General features: G+C 40.8%; 1 protein-coding gene across 2 annotated transcripts in view; it reads right to left on the minus strand.

Moving 5' to 3' along the window:
* stag2b (STAG2 cohesin complex component b) overlaps positions 1-20,439 on the minus strand; it is a 31,411-nt gene that overhangs the window by 4,386 nt on the left and 6,586 nt on the right. For both annotated transcript variants that reach the window (XM_074648044.1, XM_074648045.1), the window contains exons 9-32: positions 20,109-20,182; positions 19,863-19,986; positions 19,225-19,323; positions 18,950-19,029; positions 18,664-18,771; positions 17,750-17,861; positions 17,512-17,629; positions 17,313-17,416; positions 16,247-16,339; positions 16,043-16,132; positions 15,711-15,914; positions 14,595-14,665; positions 14,368-14,455; positions 14,172-14,252; positions 13,969-14,061; positions 12,682-12,856; positions 12,398-12,537; positions 12,120-12,221; positions 11,853-12,001; positions 10,339-10,467; positions 9,908-10,134; positions 6,854-7,073; positions 5,127-5,234; positions 4,909-5,035 (exon numbers count right to left, since the gene is read on the minus strand). In XM_074648044.1, the coding sequence (XP_074504145.1) occupies positions 4,909-5,035; positions 5,127-5,234; positions 6,854-7,073; positions 9,908-10,134; positions 10,339-10,467; positions 11,853-12,001; positions 12,120-12,221; positions 12,398-12,537; positions 12,682-12,856; positions 13,969-14,061; positions 14,172-14,252; positions 14,368-14,455; positions 14,595-14,665; positions 15,711-15,914; positions 16,043-16,132; positions 16,247-16,339; positions 17,313-17,416; positions 17,512-17,629; positions 17,750-17,861; positions 18,664-18,771; positions 18,950-19,029; positions 19,225-19,323; positions 19,863-19,986; positions 20,109-20,182 (2,916 nt within the window). The remainder of the gene's footprint in view (positions 1-4,908; positions 5,036-5,126; positions 5,235-6,853; positions 7,074-9,907; positions 10,135-10,338; positions 10,468-11,852; positions 12,002-12,119; positions 12,222-12,397; positions 12,538-12,681; positions 12,857-13,968; positions 14,062-14,171; positions 14,253-14,367; positions 14,456-14,594; positions 14,666-15,710; positions 15,915-16,042; positions 16,133-16,246; positions 16,340-17,312; positions 17,417-17,511; positions 17,630-17,749; positions 17,862-18,663; positions 18,772-18,949; positions 19,030-19,224; positions 19,324-19,862; positions 19,987-20,108; positions 20,183-20,439) is intronic.

Genomic DNA, 20,439 nt, shown 5'->3' on the forward strand with positions numbered 1-20,439 from the left:
AGCTTCTCCTGCTATAACAGCTGCTTTGGCAGACAACTAATGAATATTTTAACAATCTTTGCCTGTACTAAAAGTTAGGGCTGAATGATACCAGAAGAAAACCAAAAACATTGTGGCATTATGGCATTATGGATGTTTGCAATATGCATTACAACATCAAAACAGAGGATATGTCATTTCAGCAGATATTTGTAGCATTGAACTCCTACGGCTCAATTTCAGGCATGTGATTGGCAAACACATGCACATATTGCACAGATACTACTCTATTATTGTATAATGTACATAGCATTCTTCTTTATCCGTTTTTATTGTATATTGTAGATAGTGTTCTATCTTTCTGTATCTATTTTCTAGTATTTGTTTCTTATACTTTGTGGTTCCTTCCTTGTAAACGGCACATATTCACAATTTCATTGTACTGGGAAACTTGGTTTTAACTGTGCACATGACAAACGCTTTGACTCGACTTTACTAAATGTGCAAAAAGCAGAAAAATATACAGAGCATTCGCATCCACGGATAAAATAACACCACGCCCTGATCATATACCACCTTTGTATATTATATTGCTTTTTGTTTGTTTAACTGGGGGAACTTGCAAGAAGCAATCATTGTACCTCTCTTGCGCCACACAAGCTTTTTCATGTTTGAGCAGGGTAACTTTGGGGTCCTTCCTCTGGAAAATTTGAAGGTAAAACTATGCAATTTCACATCATTTTGGACCTATTATTAATATAGACAATGCCCAAAAAGCTTAAAGACAGAAGCTGGCTATAGTTTACACATAGCACAGCCTTCGTCTGGACATTTAATTCTTCTAGAAATGTTTGTCCTGTAAAAATCATATTCTGAAAACCAAAAGAGCAGATTCAGAAAACCTTTTTTTTTGTTATTAAAGTTTTCTGAATCTGCTCAGCGTTTTGTACCATTAAAACAGTGTTTATTTTTCCACCATCACAAACAAGAATGAATAGTAAGTAGGAAGTCATTGCGTGTTTATAGTTAGCCTAGTTTACAACCCCCCCCCCCCCATGTTTTTAACGAATACATGATTCACGTGGGTCGTGCTTTCAAGTCTGAAATTCTTAAAAAATCTCATCCCTACAATTTGGAAAGAATTTATCACACATGCAACGGAATGGAGTGGATTTTGAAAAACTAGGACAGTTCAATTTTCTGGTTGATAGATTCAACATGACATTTGGATCCTCTCTTATAGAAAGCAGCGCTATCGTAAGCATCCAAAAAAGACATTTGTCTGGGATAAAATTTTGTTCTGGCTTGACACTCATCATACATGGTTCTGTGGTGTCGGGGTAAATGGTCAAATAAATTAGTCACGTTGCCTCGTGGTGTACCGACAGTTGCAAGGCGCTGTCGACGGAGTCTTTCATCATCTTTTTAAAAACCCAAAACCAGATATATGCATCCCCACAGCCAACAATTCTTTTTGATCATCTCTTCTGTCTTCTATGCCCATTTTTGATGTTACATGCAAAGATCAACGCAAGCTGCTCGTTATTGATTTTGCATGCTAAACAAATCAGTCTATTCTTAGAGTAACTGCCTTATTCCCGATGCAGTGTGTGCACGCGAAACCAGTAACCAAAATGTAATTAAATCAGGATATATATTGGTCTTAGTCATGAAAACGCTCACTTGGTTGGTTACGCTCTAATAAAAATCAAACTGAATGGAAAAACTGTGAAAGGGTCTGACAACTTCTGGAAACTATTGGGCCATGAAACAAAAGAAAAAGAAGGACTGCAGTGTTTTTGTTAGGGATGCTCAGATTGATGAGCGCTGGTCGGCACGACTTGATTGGTGGTCTTTAAATTCAACAGTCAAAAGAAAAGGAGAAATAAATAGATGATGCAAACAAAAAAAATCACATTACATGTGTTTTCACTGCCCGAGCTCCACCACACTGGTTTCTAAGACAGTTAAGGTTTTTTTGTTTGCCTCCATATGGTGCTGCTTCGGGCAGCTTGTTCTTAGCTGGCGCCGGGGATAGCAGGCTTTTTGAGATTTTTGTTGATGAATCAGAGTTTTGAGGTTTTTTATTTTTTGTCCTCCGAGTATCTCAGAATTAAAATCACATTTCAAGCAACTGTTTCTTGCTGCATGACTCTGTATCCAGTATTGTGCCTGTAAAATAATCAGACCACGATGAGTCTCCAGATGTAACATCTGTTCTTATCTGGCATTGATATCCTAAGACCAGATGTTACATCGATAGAAACAACAGCAACTAATGCCGCCTCCTAATGGCAATTTTACTAGGTGTCTAGAAAAACATGTAAAAATGCCTGTTTGTTGTGTACTTTGATCTTCTGAGACCCAAACAGGAAACTGAAGGTGTTAAAGATGAAACTGAGGATTAAGTTTGAAAGGGGTAACGAAATACAAGATGTAATCAATCACAGCGACTCCAACTTGTGAAATAATCACAACTAGAATATAGAAATGTATAAACAGTATTAGTCATGAGTTAAAATTGTTGGGTTTTACAAGGTCTGTTATCTGGAAGCTTTGTGTCAAAACATTCAAGAACAGAAACTGTAAAAGATCGGGCGGTGATCGTCCTGCCCCAAAAAACCCTGGTCGGTAGGGGTGTGACTATTTTGATTCTAAATCGTAAATCGATCAAAATTAGCTTCCAATTTCGACCATCAAAAGGATTGGAGATTATTTTTTCTCTCTCCATCCCCGCCTTCTTGCGTTCATCCGAAGAAAAAAACAACAACAAACTTCAAAGGCAACGTAGCGAATCTAACCAGTAGCCTGCAGCTGCACTTTGGAGACATTATGGCCACTGATGGAGTCGGAGATGACAGAGAAACAAAAGAAAATCCTCCTGCTTCCCTGATTTCACCAGTGTGGTGACGTTTTGCCTTCCCCGTGAGTAATGTAAAGAACGCATGTGTCGTTGACAGAAAAAACTACAGTTTGTAGGCTGCAGAAGATTAACAGACTGCAGCAACCAAAGAAAACAGCGCTCATCGAACTGTTTGTCGATTTCAGCAGCGGTATCTCCACTTAAAATCGATTGTGTGTCTACGTCGTTTTGTATGGTAAAGCGGGGTTTATCCTAACCGTAGTGTAAAGCATGTAGGGCAGGGGTCTCAAACTCGCGGCCCGCGGGCCAATTGCGGCCCGCAAGACGATATTTTGTGGCCCCCACCTTGATATGAAAGTTTAATGTTAGTGCGGCCCGCAAATTTTTTTTTTTTTATAAAGTTTTTTTTGGGGGCATTTTTTCATTTTTATTGACAGGACAGTGGATAGAGTCTTGGAAAGGGGGGAGAGAGAGAGTGGATGCGGAAAGGGCCACAGGCCGGATTCGAACCCGGGCCGCCGCGGTCAGGACCAAGTCTTGTTACATGGGCGCCCGCTCTACCAACTGAGCTAACCAGGCGCCCTCAGCCCGCGAGTTTTATGTGAATGGCAGTTTGCCGTGGAAGGTCCCTTTGTTGCGCGAGCCCGAGCTGAACGAACCTACCAATCACAGTGGGGTATCTGGCTCCCGGGGACGGGCAATCGGCCGGGCTTGATGCAAGCAGAGAAACATTTCACAACAACTATGGCGGCGCCCGTGTAACATCGCATAAGCTTGATTAAAGCTTGATTTATACTTCTGCGTTGAATCGACGCCGTAGCCTGACGTGCACCTCTCCAGAAATGTAACTACACGTCGCGGCGACGCAGACCGCAACAGCTGTGATTGGTCCAGTCTCTCAGCGATGCTGAGCGGCCAGGACCAAGTTCTACTTCTCTCTGCCTCCATCTTTTCAATGTTTGTTCACACAAATCCACTCAGATATATTTTCTCTTTTCGGCGTTGCAGTAATGTCAGTAAAAGTTCTGTGGTTCAACAGTTATTAGCTCCAACTCCCTCAGTTTCTGTTTGTAGTACAAGAAGAAGAAGGAAACTCATAGAGACGCCGCCGCCAACTAGCGGTTTGGTGGTGTAATTGCAGAGCAACACAAACACAGCAGGCACAACTTTATTGCGGAGTGACACCAAGTGGAATGAATATATATCTTGTCACACAGCCCCAATCATGTCTTTTTCAAAGCCTGCAGTGAAGAGAAAGGTTGGTGACGAGCACAGACAATTTCAGGAAAAGTGGGAGACGCAATAGAGGCCATGTTCAGAAGAACCGTTCATGTTCTTCAATGTTCCATTCATGTTCAGGACAGTTCATGTTCAGAAGAACCCATTCAAGTTAAAGAACTGTTAATAATGACGTTTGAGAAGATTTGTTTTTTTTTTTAACAAAGCTTTTTTTGTGGAATACCTGATGCGGCCCAGCCTCACCCAGACTCTGCCTCCAGCGGCCCCCAGGTAAATTGAGTTTGAGACCACTGATGTAGGGACTTCCTGGTGCATTCAGGTGTGCCTCGTAAACTCTGAGAAACTCTAGCTGTTGTTGTTAGGCACCCTCCTGCCATCTAGTGGATCTTATTTTTATTGTTTAACAGCTTGTTCCCCAATTTATCAATATTATCAACTGGTGAAATAAGTTATTGTAATTACATATTAAATAAATGATTTAAATTTGACCATATGGCCTTAGTGTGGTACATTCCAAAATAACATCACACTTGATAGCCTCTCTTTTTAAAGAAGAATTTGAAAGTGTAAATGACAGTTATCAGGACGTAAAACCAATGAACAATAGCATGTTTAAATCGGAAATCAAATTGAATCGAGGCCTTCAAAGTGGAAAGGCAAATGAAATCGTGAATTTGGAGAATCGTGACACCCCTATTAAATGGACATCCCTACATTTTGCCTGTGCACTATATGCAAGATCCGTTTTAAAAAGCAAAACATTATCTAAAAAGAATACTGTATTTTTTAATTAAGTAGAAATTAATAATCCCTTGTGTGGTTCTTACCAGATCAATGTCCATGGTATCAAAGTCCATGCCTTCATTGAGGTCATCCATACGACCCTCAGATGACATCATCACATCCTCCACAATCGGCTCTTCGTCTTCCTCCATGAGCCCAGTACCGCGACGACTGCAAAAACGAAACATTATTCAATTATGGAAACATACTTTTAATGACATTCTCACTGGCGACTATGTGCAGATGTGTGTGTGTGTCTTACATAGCATGCTGCAGATTGGTCCTGAGCTTGGCGTAGTTCATGGCTCTTTCCTGCTGCTGGCGTGCCTCTTCTTGCTGTCTCTGAGCCAGCATCCACGTCACCTGGGAACTGAATGCACAAGGGCGCACTAATTAGAAACGTTTTAATCTGCACGTTTGGTGATTTAACTGGAGATACCACAAGGATGTCAGATACAACTATATAGATGGCCCACTGGCCGGGCGCCTATGAAAAGTCAAGTTGGATAAATAAGCTTATCAGTCACTGTCCCAGTAGGGCCAACACTTGGCAGGCTGTTAAGTACAAGCATTTTGCAGCCATTTACCCTCAAAATTAATAGCACGCAAATGGGAAATTTCATTGAAGCCTGTCTTAATGTATTTTGGCTCATATTCTAGTCCTCTGATCCCATTCTGAAAGAATAAGTGATCCACTCAACTGTATGATAGGCCTGGATACATTTATAAAACCTTGTGGAAGGAAGCGTTGGGATGCAAGGAAATTACAGATAATTAACTAAAAGAAAACGACCATCAAAGAGTTTCTGGGCAACACAACAAATGAGGAGGAGAAAAGTTCATGTTGGAACTTCAAAGTGTAAGAATAGGCCTTGGCACAATATTCAATGAAAAGTTTGATGGTGTGTACCAAGGAGCTGAACAACTGATTGAAATATTCCTATTAATTATGCCCCCTAAGGGTACTTGTTTTTATATACATAAATTAAAAGCAAGAGTGAACACTAATGACATTCTAATCTGAACGGTTATAGTTACCAACAACTTTCATGTCAAACATTTGTCTAAAGACAAGAGGATTTGTTTTCTGTGCTCTTGCCAAATAAAGTGTTCTTTTAGGGCAGTCAATCGATTAAAATATTTAATTGTGATTAAATCGCATGATTGTCCATAGTTAATCGCGATTAATCACAAATTAATCGCACATTTTTTATCTGTTCAAAATGTACCTTAAAGGGGGATCTGTCAAGTATTTAATACTCTTATCAACATGGGAGTGGGCAAATATGCTGCTTTATGCAAACTTTTGTATATATTCATTATTGTAAATATCATGGCAAACTGCAGCCCAACAGGCAATAACAGCTGTCAGTGTGTCAGTGTGCTGACTTGACTATGACTTGCCCCAAAACTGCATGTGATTATCATAAAGTGGGCATGTCTGTAAAGGGGAGACTCGTGGGTACCCATAGAACCCATTTTCATTCACATATCTTGAGGTCAGAGGTCAAGGGACCCCTTTGAAAATTGCCAGTAGTTTTTCCTCGTTAAAATTTAGTGCAAGTTTGGAGCGTTATTTAACCTCCTTCGCGACAAGCTAGTAGGACACGGTTGGTACCAGTGGATTCCTTAGGTTTTTTAGTTTCATTTGATGCCAGTATCTTCACTTTAGCTTTAAAACTGAGCCCACTACAACCTAAAAATTGCAAGATGCGTTAAAGAAATTAGTGGTGTTGAAACAAATTTGCATTAACTTGGACATCCCTAGTTATTTTTATACTTATTTTGCACAGATATTTATAACTTTTTTTTACAAAAAAATAGTGAAAACTGTAGTAAAATCTTCTACAGTGAAGTTTTCATTTAAACTTTTTGTTAATAATATATTGTATTTAGTGAAACGATAACCCCTCCTGTAACATGTATTGTACTCAACTGTGACCTGACTGCATCGTTATACCTCAGGAATGCAACAGTGTTCATACATACTTGTAATCCAAGGGTGTTTGGTGGTGCTGAGGCGTCTGTTGATGGTGCTGTGGGAGTTGGATGGGCTGCTGCTGGTCGTGAGGAAGGGGGTAGACCCCCATGAAGCTGTCATCCCGGCCCCTCTTAGGGTCCCGCATGGCAGTGGAGGTGAGGTGGGGGGACGGCAACATGACTGGGGTCTGCATGCTCTGCTGCCACACCTCGCTGGTGCTGCTCTCCTCTGGAAAAGAAAGGTCCAAAGTGTCAGAAAGTCATACAACCAACATGCTCATGCTTGTTTTATTATACTAGTTTTAAGTTACCAAATTTCCTGCCAAGTTCCTTAACTATAAACAATATTGAGTTTCAAAATAAAGTGTGAGCAAAACGATTGGGTAGGATAACAAAACTAACAAATATCTTCACACTAACGCAGGGGTTTCGTAATTTGTCCATTTTGAAGACCTTAAAGGAGATGTCAGGATGTTGGTATAGTATTTCCAAATACAAATTTGGGATATTCTCAAAGGGCGCTTTCACAAGCCATAGTCTGTTTGGCTAGTCCGAATCAGAGTGAAATTGATACTTTTGGTTAGTTTTCTATTTAGTCTGGTTCGGTTTCACAGTGCACAAATTAAAGCAGACCAAATTAAAAAAATTAATTGGCTGAGGGCCGTGTACAAAGGAGCGAATTTATCTTTTTCGTCTCGAGAGCTACTACTTCTATGCAGGGAATCACGGACTCTGATATATTGCTGTCGAAGTGTTTCCACTTTGACTCGGCACTGATCTACTGTGAGCATGAATCCCTTCCCTTCTCTCGAATGACTTTATAAACGTCACTATTTTGTGGACTATATTTATCATATTCTGTATGTTCTCTTCGGCCCAGATGTCAAGCAAACATCAGACTTCTGCAGAAGTCCAGGTCAGTCCTCTCCCACTCATGTTAACCTGTCGTTTACCTGTGTCCATCTCAACAAAAGCACGCACAGGCAGCCTGCGTTTTGGTTCATTTGGAAACGGTCCGGGACCACCTCTTGCAAGCAGTCTCGAAACCATTAATTATTTTTTTTTTAGTCCGCATCGAAGTATAGTTACTGCGGTCATAACTGCCCAACCGAACCGCACCAGTTTGGTTAAAACGGACTGAACGTTGGCTTGTGAAAGCGCCCTAAGGAATACAGTACTGGGTGGAAATGAGCGTACACACACTGTACCCTGAGGTCTGTCCTTACACAGAAGATGGAGTTTGGGATTCACCATTATAAAGAGTATGCCAGAAAACACAATTAAGAAAGGGGGTCACAACCCTCCCAAAATTAGGAGTCAAGGAAATAACAAATAAATCATGAGAACACTGATTTGAGTTTGACCGTATTATAATATCAGCCTTAGGTGAGCCAACTCCTAAACTTCCCCACCGAGCACTGCATTTTGTGACCTTGTAAATGGAATGAATTTTTACATTTAATATTCCAGAGATGTCCTTGGTCTGGAGCAGGTCTTCGGCAAACACACAGACATACAGCTAAAGTGACCTTGTGTGATTGGTAAGGAGCCGTTTGACTCTTCCGACTCTCTCTCACCATCTGCTGTTTAATCTCCTCACCCATCATCAGCTCGGCTGGCTGAGCTGGGATGGTAGGAACGCATCTGGGTTAATCTGGGCTCCAACTCTGCTTTTGTAACATTGTTGCTGGGCTATAATGTATGTGGTTCTCATAAAGACCTATTTTCAGTTTGCGTTGGTAGGTGTCGAGGAGTTTCAAATGATTTATGATCATAGGATATATCTAGGGAGGTCACGATTCTCCAAATCCACGATTCAATTTGACTTTCTATTTTAAGGTCACGATTCGATTCAATTTTAAATTTATAGACTATATATATATATATATATATATATATCATTGGTTTTATGCCCTGACAACTGTCATTTACACTTTCAAATTCTTCTTTAAAAAAGAGAACTGAACTCCCTTTTTATTTAGAAAGTGTTTCAAAAATTAAAGTACAACAGTCTACAATATAAAAAGCTGAATCTTTTCAATATCAGTATCTGTGACCCACCTCAGTACATAATCATTACAAAAACAATAGAGAAATCCTTCTGCAGTGTATTACAAGTGAGCTGTAATCTACAAAAATATGGTTGTTGTCATTTACGGTCACGCTCCTTTCTCTCCTCTCATCGCTGTTTGTCACTGAGAGAGACGGAGCTTTGGACAGTCTGTGTACGCTGAGAGACGGCACTCAGCAGTCCTGCTAGCTTGTTGCTACCATCAGCTGCTCTGATTCAACAACATTGAGCTGATAAAAAGTGCATGTAGGCTGAAATTCAACTGTGGTGTTGTTCTGTCAGGAGACGCAGTGACTTAACGTTAAACCAAGTAAGAATAGAAGAGGTAGGGAAAAGTAACTAACTAACTAAAGTCTGCTAGCAGCTAGGCTAAATCATGTAGTGTAAAATGCCATAGGCATGCAGGAAGTGTCCCGAGTATCGTAGCGACAGGGACGGCCCACACATCCCATCGTGCCTGCCTAGTCCTGAGTGCTGGACTGAGTAATTTCAGTTTGCTGTTTTATGTTCCAAAATGCAAATGTTACTTTTGTTAGTGTTTGTAATGTAATGTGTCTGTTCAGAGCATGGTGGCTTATGTTGGTAATTGTGACTTTTGTGCTGGTTCATAGTTTTAACCATGAGTGAGGTGGCTGTTACATTTACACAGTACAGCTGTATTTTTTTCTAACGCAGGAAGGTGGGCGGAAAACAATTGAATAAACAAAAAAACAATTTTCGATCCCGCTTTTAATTTTGATGGTCGAGATCGGAGTCCAATTTCGATCGATTTCTGATTTAAAATTGAAATCGTGACACCCCTAGTAATAACAGAAAAATGCTGCAGTCGGTGGTGTCCAGTTTTAAAGCTTGAAACAATTATGCAGCTGCCTGCACTAACAGAACTGCACTGTGCTAAACTAAAGTTAACGGCCATCTCTCTTGGAAATGAAAAAAAAAGTGAAGAAAACACCGTTATTAACCCCATTATTAATGACTGTAGTGTGCAATACCTTCTGGCAGCTTCCTCTTGGCTGCTGAAGTTCCAGCTGTAACAGCAGGAGGCTTGATCTTCTTGGAGCGGACGGAGGAGCCTCTGCTGGAGTAGCCACTCATCACCGACATGGTGTCGTCATCGCCGCCAGCCTGCAGGGAATTCCTGTAGGAGATGAGGGGGAGCCAGCAGTCCTCTCGCTGCAGTGCCATCTGGAACGTCATGAAGCGCTCCAGGTACATGTGGCTGAGGAGAAGCGGGAGGTCACATAGACAAGTTAAACAAACTTGTGCATCTTTACACACAAACAGGTGCACATTCCAACTGGAGGGTGAAAAAATAAAAGCATCGCATCAACCACACATCAGAGACACCAGTTGCACCAGTTGTCACAAACACCTGTTACACTGAAGCCTCACACCCGTCAGCTCAGCAGTAAAAAAAACTTACACAGTCCTCTTGTCTTGTCTCATAAGTTTGGAGGAGAACTCGCTGAGGATGTCCAAGAAGGCCAGGTTAAGGGGAGGGCCTCCTTCGCCCTGGGTACTAGGATCCTTAAACGCAAACTCGATACCATCCCTGAAAGATGCACAAAGACAGAGAGGAATATTAACACACTGTGAGCAGAGAAAAAGAAGTGGTTTCATGGACATAAAACATAGAAATAGTTGATCCAAACTGTGTAGTGAAATTCACGAAAACTGAGGTTTAAACAAAGACATGAATTTATTAATCTGAAACAGGGACACTGGTCACGTGGTACATGTTTTAAACCACTAGACCAACAGCATGCCTGACTTTTCACTGTTTCTTTTATGGAAGCTGCTATTCTGTATAAATAATGAATAACTTTTTATTTAGACAATTTGTCAAACATTCGTAAACAGTGTCAGTGTTTTTTTAAACAGGGCAAAAAAGCTTGTTAACTCTTACAATGAAACTACAAATCTCCAAAACAAAGGATGTTTAAATCTTTTAGTGCGCTGTTAAACAAGTCAAGATACCTGATTCTTACTACAAGACACGTAATAGGCGTCTTGCTCACTTCCTTCTAAACGAGTCCTAGTGATCTATAGCATTTTGCACCGACCTTTATAGTTCTGTTACATCCCTACATCACTGTCTGTTCCACTTGACTGCACCCAGTAGTCATGTCACACTCTGCTATAATGTAATGCTGCGCTACATCCCTTTGAAAGTTTTAATATTTTATATACTAGATGGAAACAAAGCAGAATCTTTAGCCTGTCTTTCATCACTTAAACGCCTGTCGCACATCTGGCATATCCCATTACATAGTGCATCCATATGTTGAACAAGTGTAGGGGATACCCATGCAAGCAGAAAAAAATGTGCATGCATCGGATTTCCTGGAACCTGACTGAGATTATAATATAATAATCCACATGAGAACAAAACCAACATAATGGGAGTGGGGTATTTATAAATGTGGAGGATTGTGTGCCCTTTATGCACTCAATTCTCCATTGCTGCTGAAAAGAACCAACATGTATCATTTAAAAAGGTCAAAATTGAATGAAAAATATTTTCAGTTTACACACGCTGGTGTGAAATACATGATGTAGCAACAGAAATTAGTGTTACAAATTTAGGATCACACATTTTGCTACATATGAGCATGCAGAACACATTGTGCAGCTTGTTTGATTAGTGCGTGGGTTCCTTACATAAAGTATGCAACAGACCAGTGTTTATAACACTGTTGCTCTTCTGTGTGTTTGAACAGCCTGATGTTTTTTTACTTAGAAAAGCATGCAAGTGCATGGGAATAGGCAAAACTGCAACAATTTATCACTTAAGCCTCCAAAATTCAGAGAAATAAATAACATGGCAAGAGGAAACACGGTATTCAAGGAGTAATTTGTCTAACATGACAGTTCCCAGATGCGACGCCAAAAATGTAAGAAGCAATTCAATGTAACAAGAGCAGAACGAAGCCTTACTTGTGCAGCATAGCGATAGCGTCCCTGGTTTTGACTTGGTCGAGACCGAAGGTTAGAGAAAAACGACGGGCCAACTCTTTGATTCCACAGAACATAGAGGAGGAGCGATCGAACCCATGACCCAGTTCAGACAGCATTTCATTGAAGAGCTAGCAGGAAGAGATACGTGAAACATTACATCAACAATCTCGTAACAATGGGACAAATTAACAAAAAGGTCAGAATTACTGAAATAATCAATGAGTGAGGAAAAGTGTGTACACTGACCTGCTGCAGACTGAGGATGAGCGTCTTGGCACATTGAATCTTGTCGATTTGCCGAGTCTTACTCATAGTCTCCTTGATGATGTCACCATAATCATTGTAATACTGTAAAGAAAAAGAAAACATTACTGGGACGTGAAGAATTATCTCTGTATACATGAGCTGATTTACATGTCTAATGCTAAGACAGACAATGCATTAATTCCTGCAACAGCAGATGTTTTTTCGAGATGTTCACTGAATTGCAGCCCTTTTTTTGAAATGATACAAGTTTAACTTACCCTCATGTACTGTTTAAAGATGTCGGCTCCAGTCTTCATGTCTACCACACAGTAGATGATCAGTTTACAATAGGCAGCAAGGAGGTTTCTTCTCTTGTGCAGAGCTTCAATCTTAACTGCCTCATCGTCCTGTTGCCCATCTGAGATGATCGGAGAAAAATAAAAAAGTTCCACAAGCTGCACATTGACCGATTTTGAAAAATCAAGTAAGGCTTGTTCTCCTTGCCTATTGGAGCAGAGCAGAAAGTAAATGAGCTGCTCGAACTGAACATTTGCATTTGTACCTGTGCTATTTGTGTCATCGTCCTGGTCTATGAAGACATGGTTCAAGATGAAGGAGAGCAGTTCGGACTGCAGCGAGTCCTCCGAGGAATAGACCAGAGGCTCCATGTGTTCCCTGCCTCCGGACACCATCTGGTGGCTGAAGATGAGCAGGAGATCACACAGGATGGTGAATGCCTGTAGGAGCAAACAGAGAGAGAGAAAAAAGGACAACAAGTTCAAACTCAGTGTGCATAAGTTCAATACAAAATGACTCCTTGCAAATGAGGTTTTTAACAAGGCTTCTGTGTATAATTATACAGAGTTACGTGCTGCGAAAATGGCTTCACCGGAGTTGCGAGTTGTGTCTCGTGTCTCTAAAGCCTCTTTTACACAGCCTGTTCAACGCAGAACTGTTGCGCTGTTATTGCGCCTCACTGTTCTGTATAAAAAAATGGTACCGACAAGGAATGGGGGTCATTATGCCGGCTTTGTTTGGATCAGTGTAAAAAAAAACGGGGTAATGAAGGGCCTTGTTTACAGCAGTATTGTGGGATCTCTGTATTAAAGGGGTTTACGAGAGACTGGAATATGTTGCCCGACAATAAATTCAATGTCAATTCATGACACTTTCTCATCTTTCAATTTTAATACTTAATATACAATGTTGTCAATAAATCAATAAATAATGCCTCATGATAAATAGTAGGCTTCAAATAGACCCCGTGATCGGCCCCAAAAATCCTGATCCGAGCGCCCTTACTACTGCTACTACGCATGGTACGATAAGAAAATTTCATGTCACGATTATCCTGGCAAAAATAATTGCGATTCACGACATTATCCAGATAATCATCAAAATATGATTAACTCTTAAAATGGCACCAAAACATATTTGAATCACTTTACCTAACATTTTGTTAAGAAACAAATATTTTTATTGCATCACAGATAGGACACATTTTTTTTTTTAGTGAACATCCTTTTTTAGTGAAAAACAAACAATCATAAATAAGGCCCCCCTTCATAAAGACAGGATAAACCAAACAGCAACATTGTGTGTGTGTTATTTCATACATGATAATTCCTGTATTTTCAAAAATCAGGCTCTATTTTTCACTTCTGTACCATAATAGCGAGCTCGACGGCCTTTTCAAGTCACTTGTGATGATACTCACGATCATCCCGATAAAGGAAATTCACATTGATCAACTTATTGTGAGTGTTTTTTATCATTGTCCGCAATAAAATCTTATATCCTTTCGCTAGCTGCTACATATGTAGATTTGTTGTGCACGTGTTTGTGTCACCTGTTCTTTGACGGCTGTGTTGACGTTGGTGAGGTAGCGCTGACACATCATACAGAATGCCCTCATCTGCTTCCTCAGGGTCACCGTGTCATCCTGATTCAAAACACAGTCAGAAATGTTTTTAACTTCACATTTACACCTATCCAATTCTCTTCAAAACAGTGCAGAATAGGGACGATGCAGTTGGCTTTAGGAGACCTCACCTTTCTGGAGCTGCCCTCCGATGTCTTGGCCAGATTCCACAGGATCACATAGTGGGTACACTGCAGCGAGTGGATGACTATCTGCTCACCAGAAGAAAGAAAAAAAATCAATCCCAGATGAGTTAATATTCATTACTATTCACAAAAATTTGTTGAGTCATAAAACTTCACTTGGTGCGTGCGTATATTTAATAACCTGCTCAGGCATGTCTCCATTCTCTATGCCTGTGTTGAGCAGCTTGAAGTTGCTGGTAAACAGGTCCCACCCCGACAGGTCATGTGCACTGCAACAGATTTAAGAAAGACTCCGTCAGTTTCAGACAAATGTTCACAGAATCACAGGTAAATTATTGTTCTAACTGTAAAGAGGAGAGACGTGAAAGGGGAAAGTGAATGAAGAAACAGAAAGAATAAATTTCATACTTGTGAAAAGCTGTGATCCTCTTTAGAGTTGACAAAACCTGATAAGCATCATCTTCATCAGCCTCCTCACCCTGGAAAGAGAAATGTTGCAACAGTCTTAAATTTTATGTATCAAGTTGTTTACTCATCTGATAAAGACTGAGCCATCTAGAACGGATTCAAATGCAAGTTTTCAGATTCTTCAGATAAAATTGACAAGTATCTGAAAAGCTTTGTCACCGACTATTCGGTAAGATTTTCTCAAACTGTTTCACATATACAGCATGTCATCCCTGGAAGGTATGTTCCAATTATTCAGAAAAATATAGCCAAACACAAACATTAAAGACACATTGCACCACAACTTTTGAAATTAAATGAATCCATCACAGTTTGAGACTGGAAGTCTCATTTGCCGGTGAATCACACGCTCAGACAATTTGAGCGCTTATGTAAGGAGGCAGCCACAAGAACGGTCTCGGCCAGTAGTTCCCAACCTTTTTCCTTAAGAGACCCCTTTTATATCAGTGAGTAATCTAACGACCCCTGACTAAGTGACATATTGTATGGATATTTCATATTATTGGCGCCTTCAAATGGGGTCGTGTTAAACAGTACAATTAACCTAAATAGTGAATGCAATAACTGCAGGAGGTTTGTGTAAAACGAGCAATTTGGATGATTTTCGAGCAAATTCCCTATGAATACTGCATCAGAGATGAGTTTTCCTGTTATTTTTAGGGACTTTAAATACAATTCTTTGTCTATATCATGTATTTTTATTTTTAACAACATACATACTTAATAGGCTTCCTTTTTTTTTACAAATTCACTGTTTTCTTGGCCATTGTTGCATTAGTTCTCTGGTTGTTTCAACTGCATAATTTTGTAATGCAGGATGAGGCTTTAGAAGGCTTTGCGATCCCCCCGTGAAGCGTTGGCGACCCCTAGTGGTGGTCAGGACCCCCATGTTAGGAACCACTGGTCTAGGCAACAATGCATAACAGAAGGCAAACATGGCGGTGATAATATTAAGCGGCAGAGTTGTTGGCTGTAAGAGGATTAGGCCCACTTTACCAAAAGAGCAATGAGTAAAAACATGCATGTTTAGGAGTGCTGACATCCTGTCACTCCTACCTCTTGTAGAAAATCCTCCAGTAGCCTGTTGAACTTGTCCACCTGCTCATCCAGTAGCTGGGAGCGGGCAATGTCCACCCTGTTAAAGATTGTGAACTCCTCATTGCAGAGGGAATGGTAAGTCTTGGAGCAGACCTCCAAAACTTCAGTGTCTGTGTGCTTCTCCACAATTTCCCTGATCTGCCGCAGCAGGGACTCCAGGTGCTGGATTAGAGAGAAGAGTGACACATCATGTGAGACATCAGTCAATGAGAAAGATAAACTGTTTTATCTTTATGTAAACTGATCCAATTTTTCCTAATATGATTGGTGTTTTCCGATAAGTGTCTCACCTTCTCTAGACGTCCTGTGGTATAAATTTCCAGGTCAAAATACTGAGGCAGCTGCAACAAGTTAGTCACCTTCTCTGAATCCATAGCGTACTGCAGAACAAACATTCAACATCATGATGTTTTCTGATTGACCAATACACAGCTGAAGCCAACAGCCTCTCAGAGCTCAGTGCTTGTTCAGAACATAGAGTGGATGTAACAAACCTTGGCCAGTAGAGGGGGCAAAGCCACAGCATACAGCTCTGTCATTCTGGTTCTGTCATCGAGCTGAGTCTTCTTCTCTTTAGCCGTCATCACCTGATCATAGATGCAGCAAGTTAGACAACTAGTTTGCATTCCTGCATGCAAAAGGTCAACTCTTTAATATTTGACTTTTTGTAAAGTTTACTCTTCGACCAGATTATTTATGGTTCATTTCAAGTTAACGTCAGATTTTGTCACATTTGTGGAGACGTATGTAGCTGCAGTTCACCAGGGACATGTTCCTTGTGGCAGGTTTTTAGTGTGTTTTGGGGATAGCTTTACTGTGGAAAACCAAGAACCGGTCTTTTAACATTATCCAAAGTAAATTAAAATGGACCCAGTAGCGCAGCTTTCAAATACATTTAAGGACCAAAGCAAAATCCAACAGTTTAATCCAATAAGAAATAAAAAGTGTCAGTTCAGCACATTAACATCTACATCGTAATGGCTATTAGATTGTGAGATGAAGCCAAGATTAATGCTCCAGAGGGAAAATAGCTACACATCAAGCTTCTACTGGTAGCAGACTATCCAGAAATATTTTTGCAGGTTTATCTCAAACCTGACATCACAAATGTGTCAACACAAGCACAAAACATTGCAGTACATTCACCACTATCAACCGATTCCAAAAATCTAACTTATTTATCTTATACATTCCCACAAATACAATCAATCATGTGTCGAAAAACCAATCCTTTTATCTTTGAAAAATGTCTTAAACACTGCTGTCAGACAAAGCAAAGAAGAAAGCAAAAGGATGAAACACAACCAAATACACTACAAGCATTTATAATGGTTGGATCACAGTTATCTAAAGACATTATCTGTGCAAGTGCGGTTTAAAGGACATGTTTGAACAGTCTTTGGACTCAGCTTGCACAGACCTGGCTCTAAAGTTAAGTAAGTGATCAATGTTCAATGTAATTGTCATCATGATGGCAAACCCGGGACAATCCATACCATGTCAGAAAGAAACCTGAATTATCCTTTAACCAATCTTTTAAAGTGTGTTAGCCACTCTTACCCTCTTCCCTGTGCCTCTTCCAACAGGTGGGTGGCATTCAGCAGCCTGGCGAACAGTGCACAGCATGATTTCAATCAAGGCGGTCTCTTGTCTGTCTGTAAGAGCTGCAAAAAAAAACACAAAACAATCAGCATGGTCTGTATCACGTTTGTGCTCTGAAACACAAGCGAAGTAGATTTGCAAGAAACCGGTGCCGTACCTTCCTCTCCTGGCAATGGGTCATCTAACAGTAAGCTGATCATACACTCCCAGTCCTTCAGTAGCTCTGGACCGCATTCCCAGAGAGAGTCCACTAAGTAGGCCGCGTGCTCATGGAGCTACGGAGAGAAATGTTCAGACCAATGAAGGACGGATGGTTCAATGGCTTACATGCTGTCAATAAAGACAGAAACTGTAGCCTGTGTGCGACAGTAAAGTAAAACAGCCTGATGACATACCTCACTCTCCAGGAAGAAGAAGACAGTGGTCTTAATGAGGTTGGCGTTGGGGCTTTGTCTGCCTCTCCTCTTGGGGGCCCCTTCCTCCTCTGGTTCTCGCTGGCTGAACAACCTTTGAGAATATTAATCATTAGTTGGGTATCACACAAAAGCAACACCCGCATAATGCTGCAACTGCATTTCTTAGAAGCAGCCATGGCCCTGCGAAATTAAAACTCATAAACTAAGCTGAGAACTGACTGACTTGTAAAATGAAACCGGTCATTGAGCAACTTAATCTTAATCATTGGAGTTAGCTGAACATGAGAAAAACTTAGTGATGCAAAAGCTACAAAGTTTGGTTTGTATGCACACAGACATACTGAATGTGTGGGGTTTTTCCAACCATTTGTATTGTAATAGAAACATCTTAAAGAGTTTAAAGAGTAGCTTAACACCAGGCAGTTTTTCTGCCCTCTCTGGTTGAAAGTTTTACCTCTGGTGTGTGCCCCCTTGACTTTACTTGTTTGCTTGCTTCTCTTCCATTTCTCTTCTTGTGCACTGATTCGTTCAAGCTGAGCAGCCAATCGGAGTGATTTCTCTCACCGACGCCGATTCAACATGCTGAATCAGCCGTAAAACCTCCGACGCGGGCAGACTAGAGCCAACTGTGCGGGACACACCGCAAAAACTAGGCAGACAGACGCTCACCGTCGGCCCCAAACTGTCCGACGGCCGACCGCCGGCTTGGTGTGTCTGGGTCTTTAAACCACTGGAGGTCAGCAAAAACTAAGTTACTCTTTAAACTCCCACTAAACTGTGGTAAAACACTTTCCCCTCCTTCCCCAACCTGTCGCTACATTAATTTTGCTGAACTCATTCTATGCTTCTCGGTTCAGTGATAAATACGATTTGAAAGATTTAGTCTGACGTACTTCTTAAAGAGGAATTCTCCAGCTGCAATGGCGACAGGCCTGTGTGCCGAGTAGACCAAGTGATAGACACTCTCACAGTCCTCAGGGGTCAACACCTCATCCGTGCTACTGCAGAGACAAACAGAAAGAGTCAGTCAACTTAAGCTCCGAAGTAGTGGTCAGCAGCATATATGTACGTTATGTAATTCTTGAAGAATGTGTACCAGGACGCACCAGTGGTGTGTGGAAAAAACGTGGAAGTTGGGACCATTACAAATCAAATACCAACAAGAACAGAGCCACTTACTTCAAGACTAGAGTGAGTAGTTTAATTGCTTGTACTGCAACGTCATACTCTTTGTCAAGAGTCATGGAGACAATACGGTCCTATGCAAAGAGAGAGACAACAGATTTAATGAGTTATTTGGACAAAATGATTCATTTTGATTAGTAAGTGAAATTATGTCAGTCCAATCACAAATATATATCCACAGAGTATGTGTGCAGTGTTTGTTGCTGTATGAGTGTGAAACAATAAAGTTGGAGCTGTTGTGTTGAAATTGTCCAGCAGGTGGTGCTGACCTTGAAGCGGCTGGTGAAGAGTTCCAGTCTTGCATTGAGCTCTCTGTTGTAGTAGAGACCCTGCAGCGCTGTCAGACACTTCAGACGTACCTCGCCTTGCTGGAATACAGAGTTAGAAAACAGTCATTTATTCGGTGCATGGACCAGTTTTTCTACTGTGTTTACAAAACGAACTGAAATAAACAAATCTGGAAAAACATGAATAACTAAGAATCGCCTGTTTTTCTATTTGATTGCCTATAAGACGTGTAAATCAATGCTGGAGTAACAGCCGGCTTCAACCTTGTGTTCTGAATATTTGTGGCTACACTTAGTTTACAACCGAGTCATTGATTGTGCCTTTAACAGCCGTGCACACCCACACAGGTGTTTTCACTTATTCTGGCTGATTAGACATCTGCTCAGACTGATGTTGTGCACAGCTGAACTGGGAATTAAACGGCATCACCAACCTTCATGTAATAATAAAATAATGACAGTTATGCTACTAAAAGGTGCAACAAAACTAACAGGAGAGTAAATCAATTACGTCCACACAGTCCTGAGAAGAGGTCTGATCGGGAAAATGAAGTGAATACTCTAGGAGCTTTAAAGAATCTAAACAAAGAAAGAGCTTAAGAAGTGTTCCTGCAACCCACCTTATCGTGCATCGTCCACCCCACATACTTCAGATAGCTGTCGTTGAGGAAGGCATCGCTATAGAGTTTCATCCACACTCCAATCTCTTCTATACAGATCGCCCTGATTTCTGCTATCGCATCACTGTTAAAACATGAAATCATTATTTGTTAAACAGAATACAAGAAGTTTTATATAACAGCATCAACAACCAGTATCAAAGTCATCATTTCGTCATAATAGATGTGTATTAAGTAAAGCCATACCGATATCTGTGAACAAACACTCCTTTGAATATTGCGTTCATCATATTTTCAATCTCATCCTGATTTTCTTGGAGCTGAAATGAAGAGCAGAAGAAAGCATGTGAGCAAATGTATTTGGTCAAACATAAAGCCTAACTGACTAGGATGCTACAGTAAGAGGTGACCAGGAGGCATCGTTAGCATAACAACACGTGTGACGGCCAACTATGTCACCATGCTGTGGTGTGGCTGACCAGTGAACTAACAGATGGATGCCCGGTGGGACCTGCTGTTATGTAACCCAGTAAACGGACAATCCTAGCTGAATAACACTCAGCAGTAACACAGTCAC

Source organism: Sebastes fasciatus, chromosome 10 (genome assembly GCF_043250625.1).
Source record: "Sebastes fasciatus isolate fSebFas1 chromosome 10, fSebFas1.pri, whole genome shotgun sequence".
NCBI lineage: Eukaryota > Metazoa > Chordata > Actinopteri > Perciformes > Sebastidae > Sebastes > Sebastes fasciatus.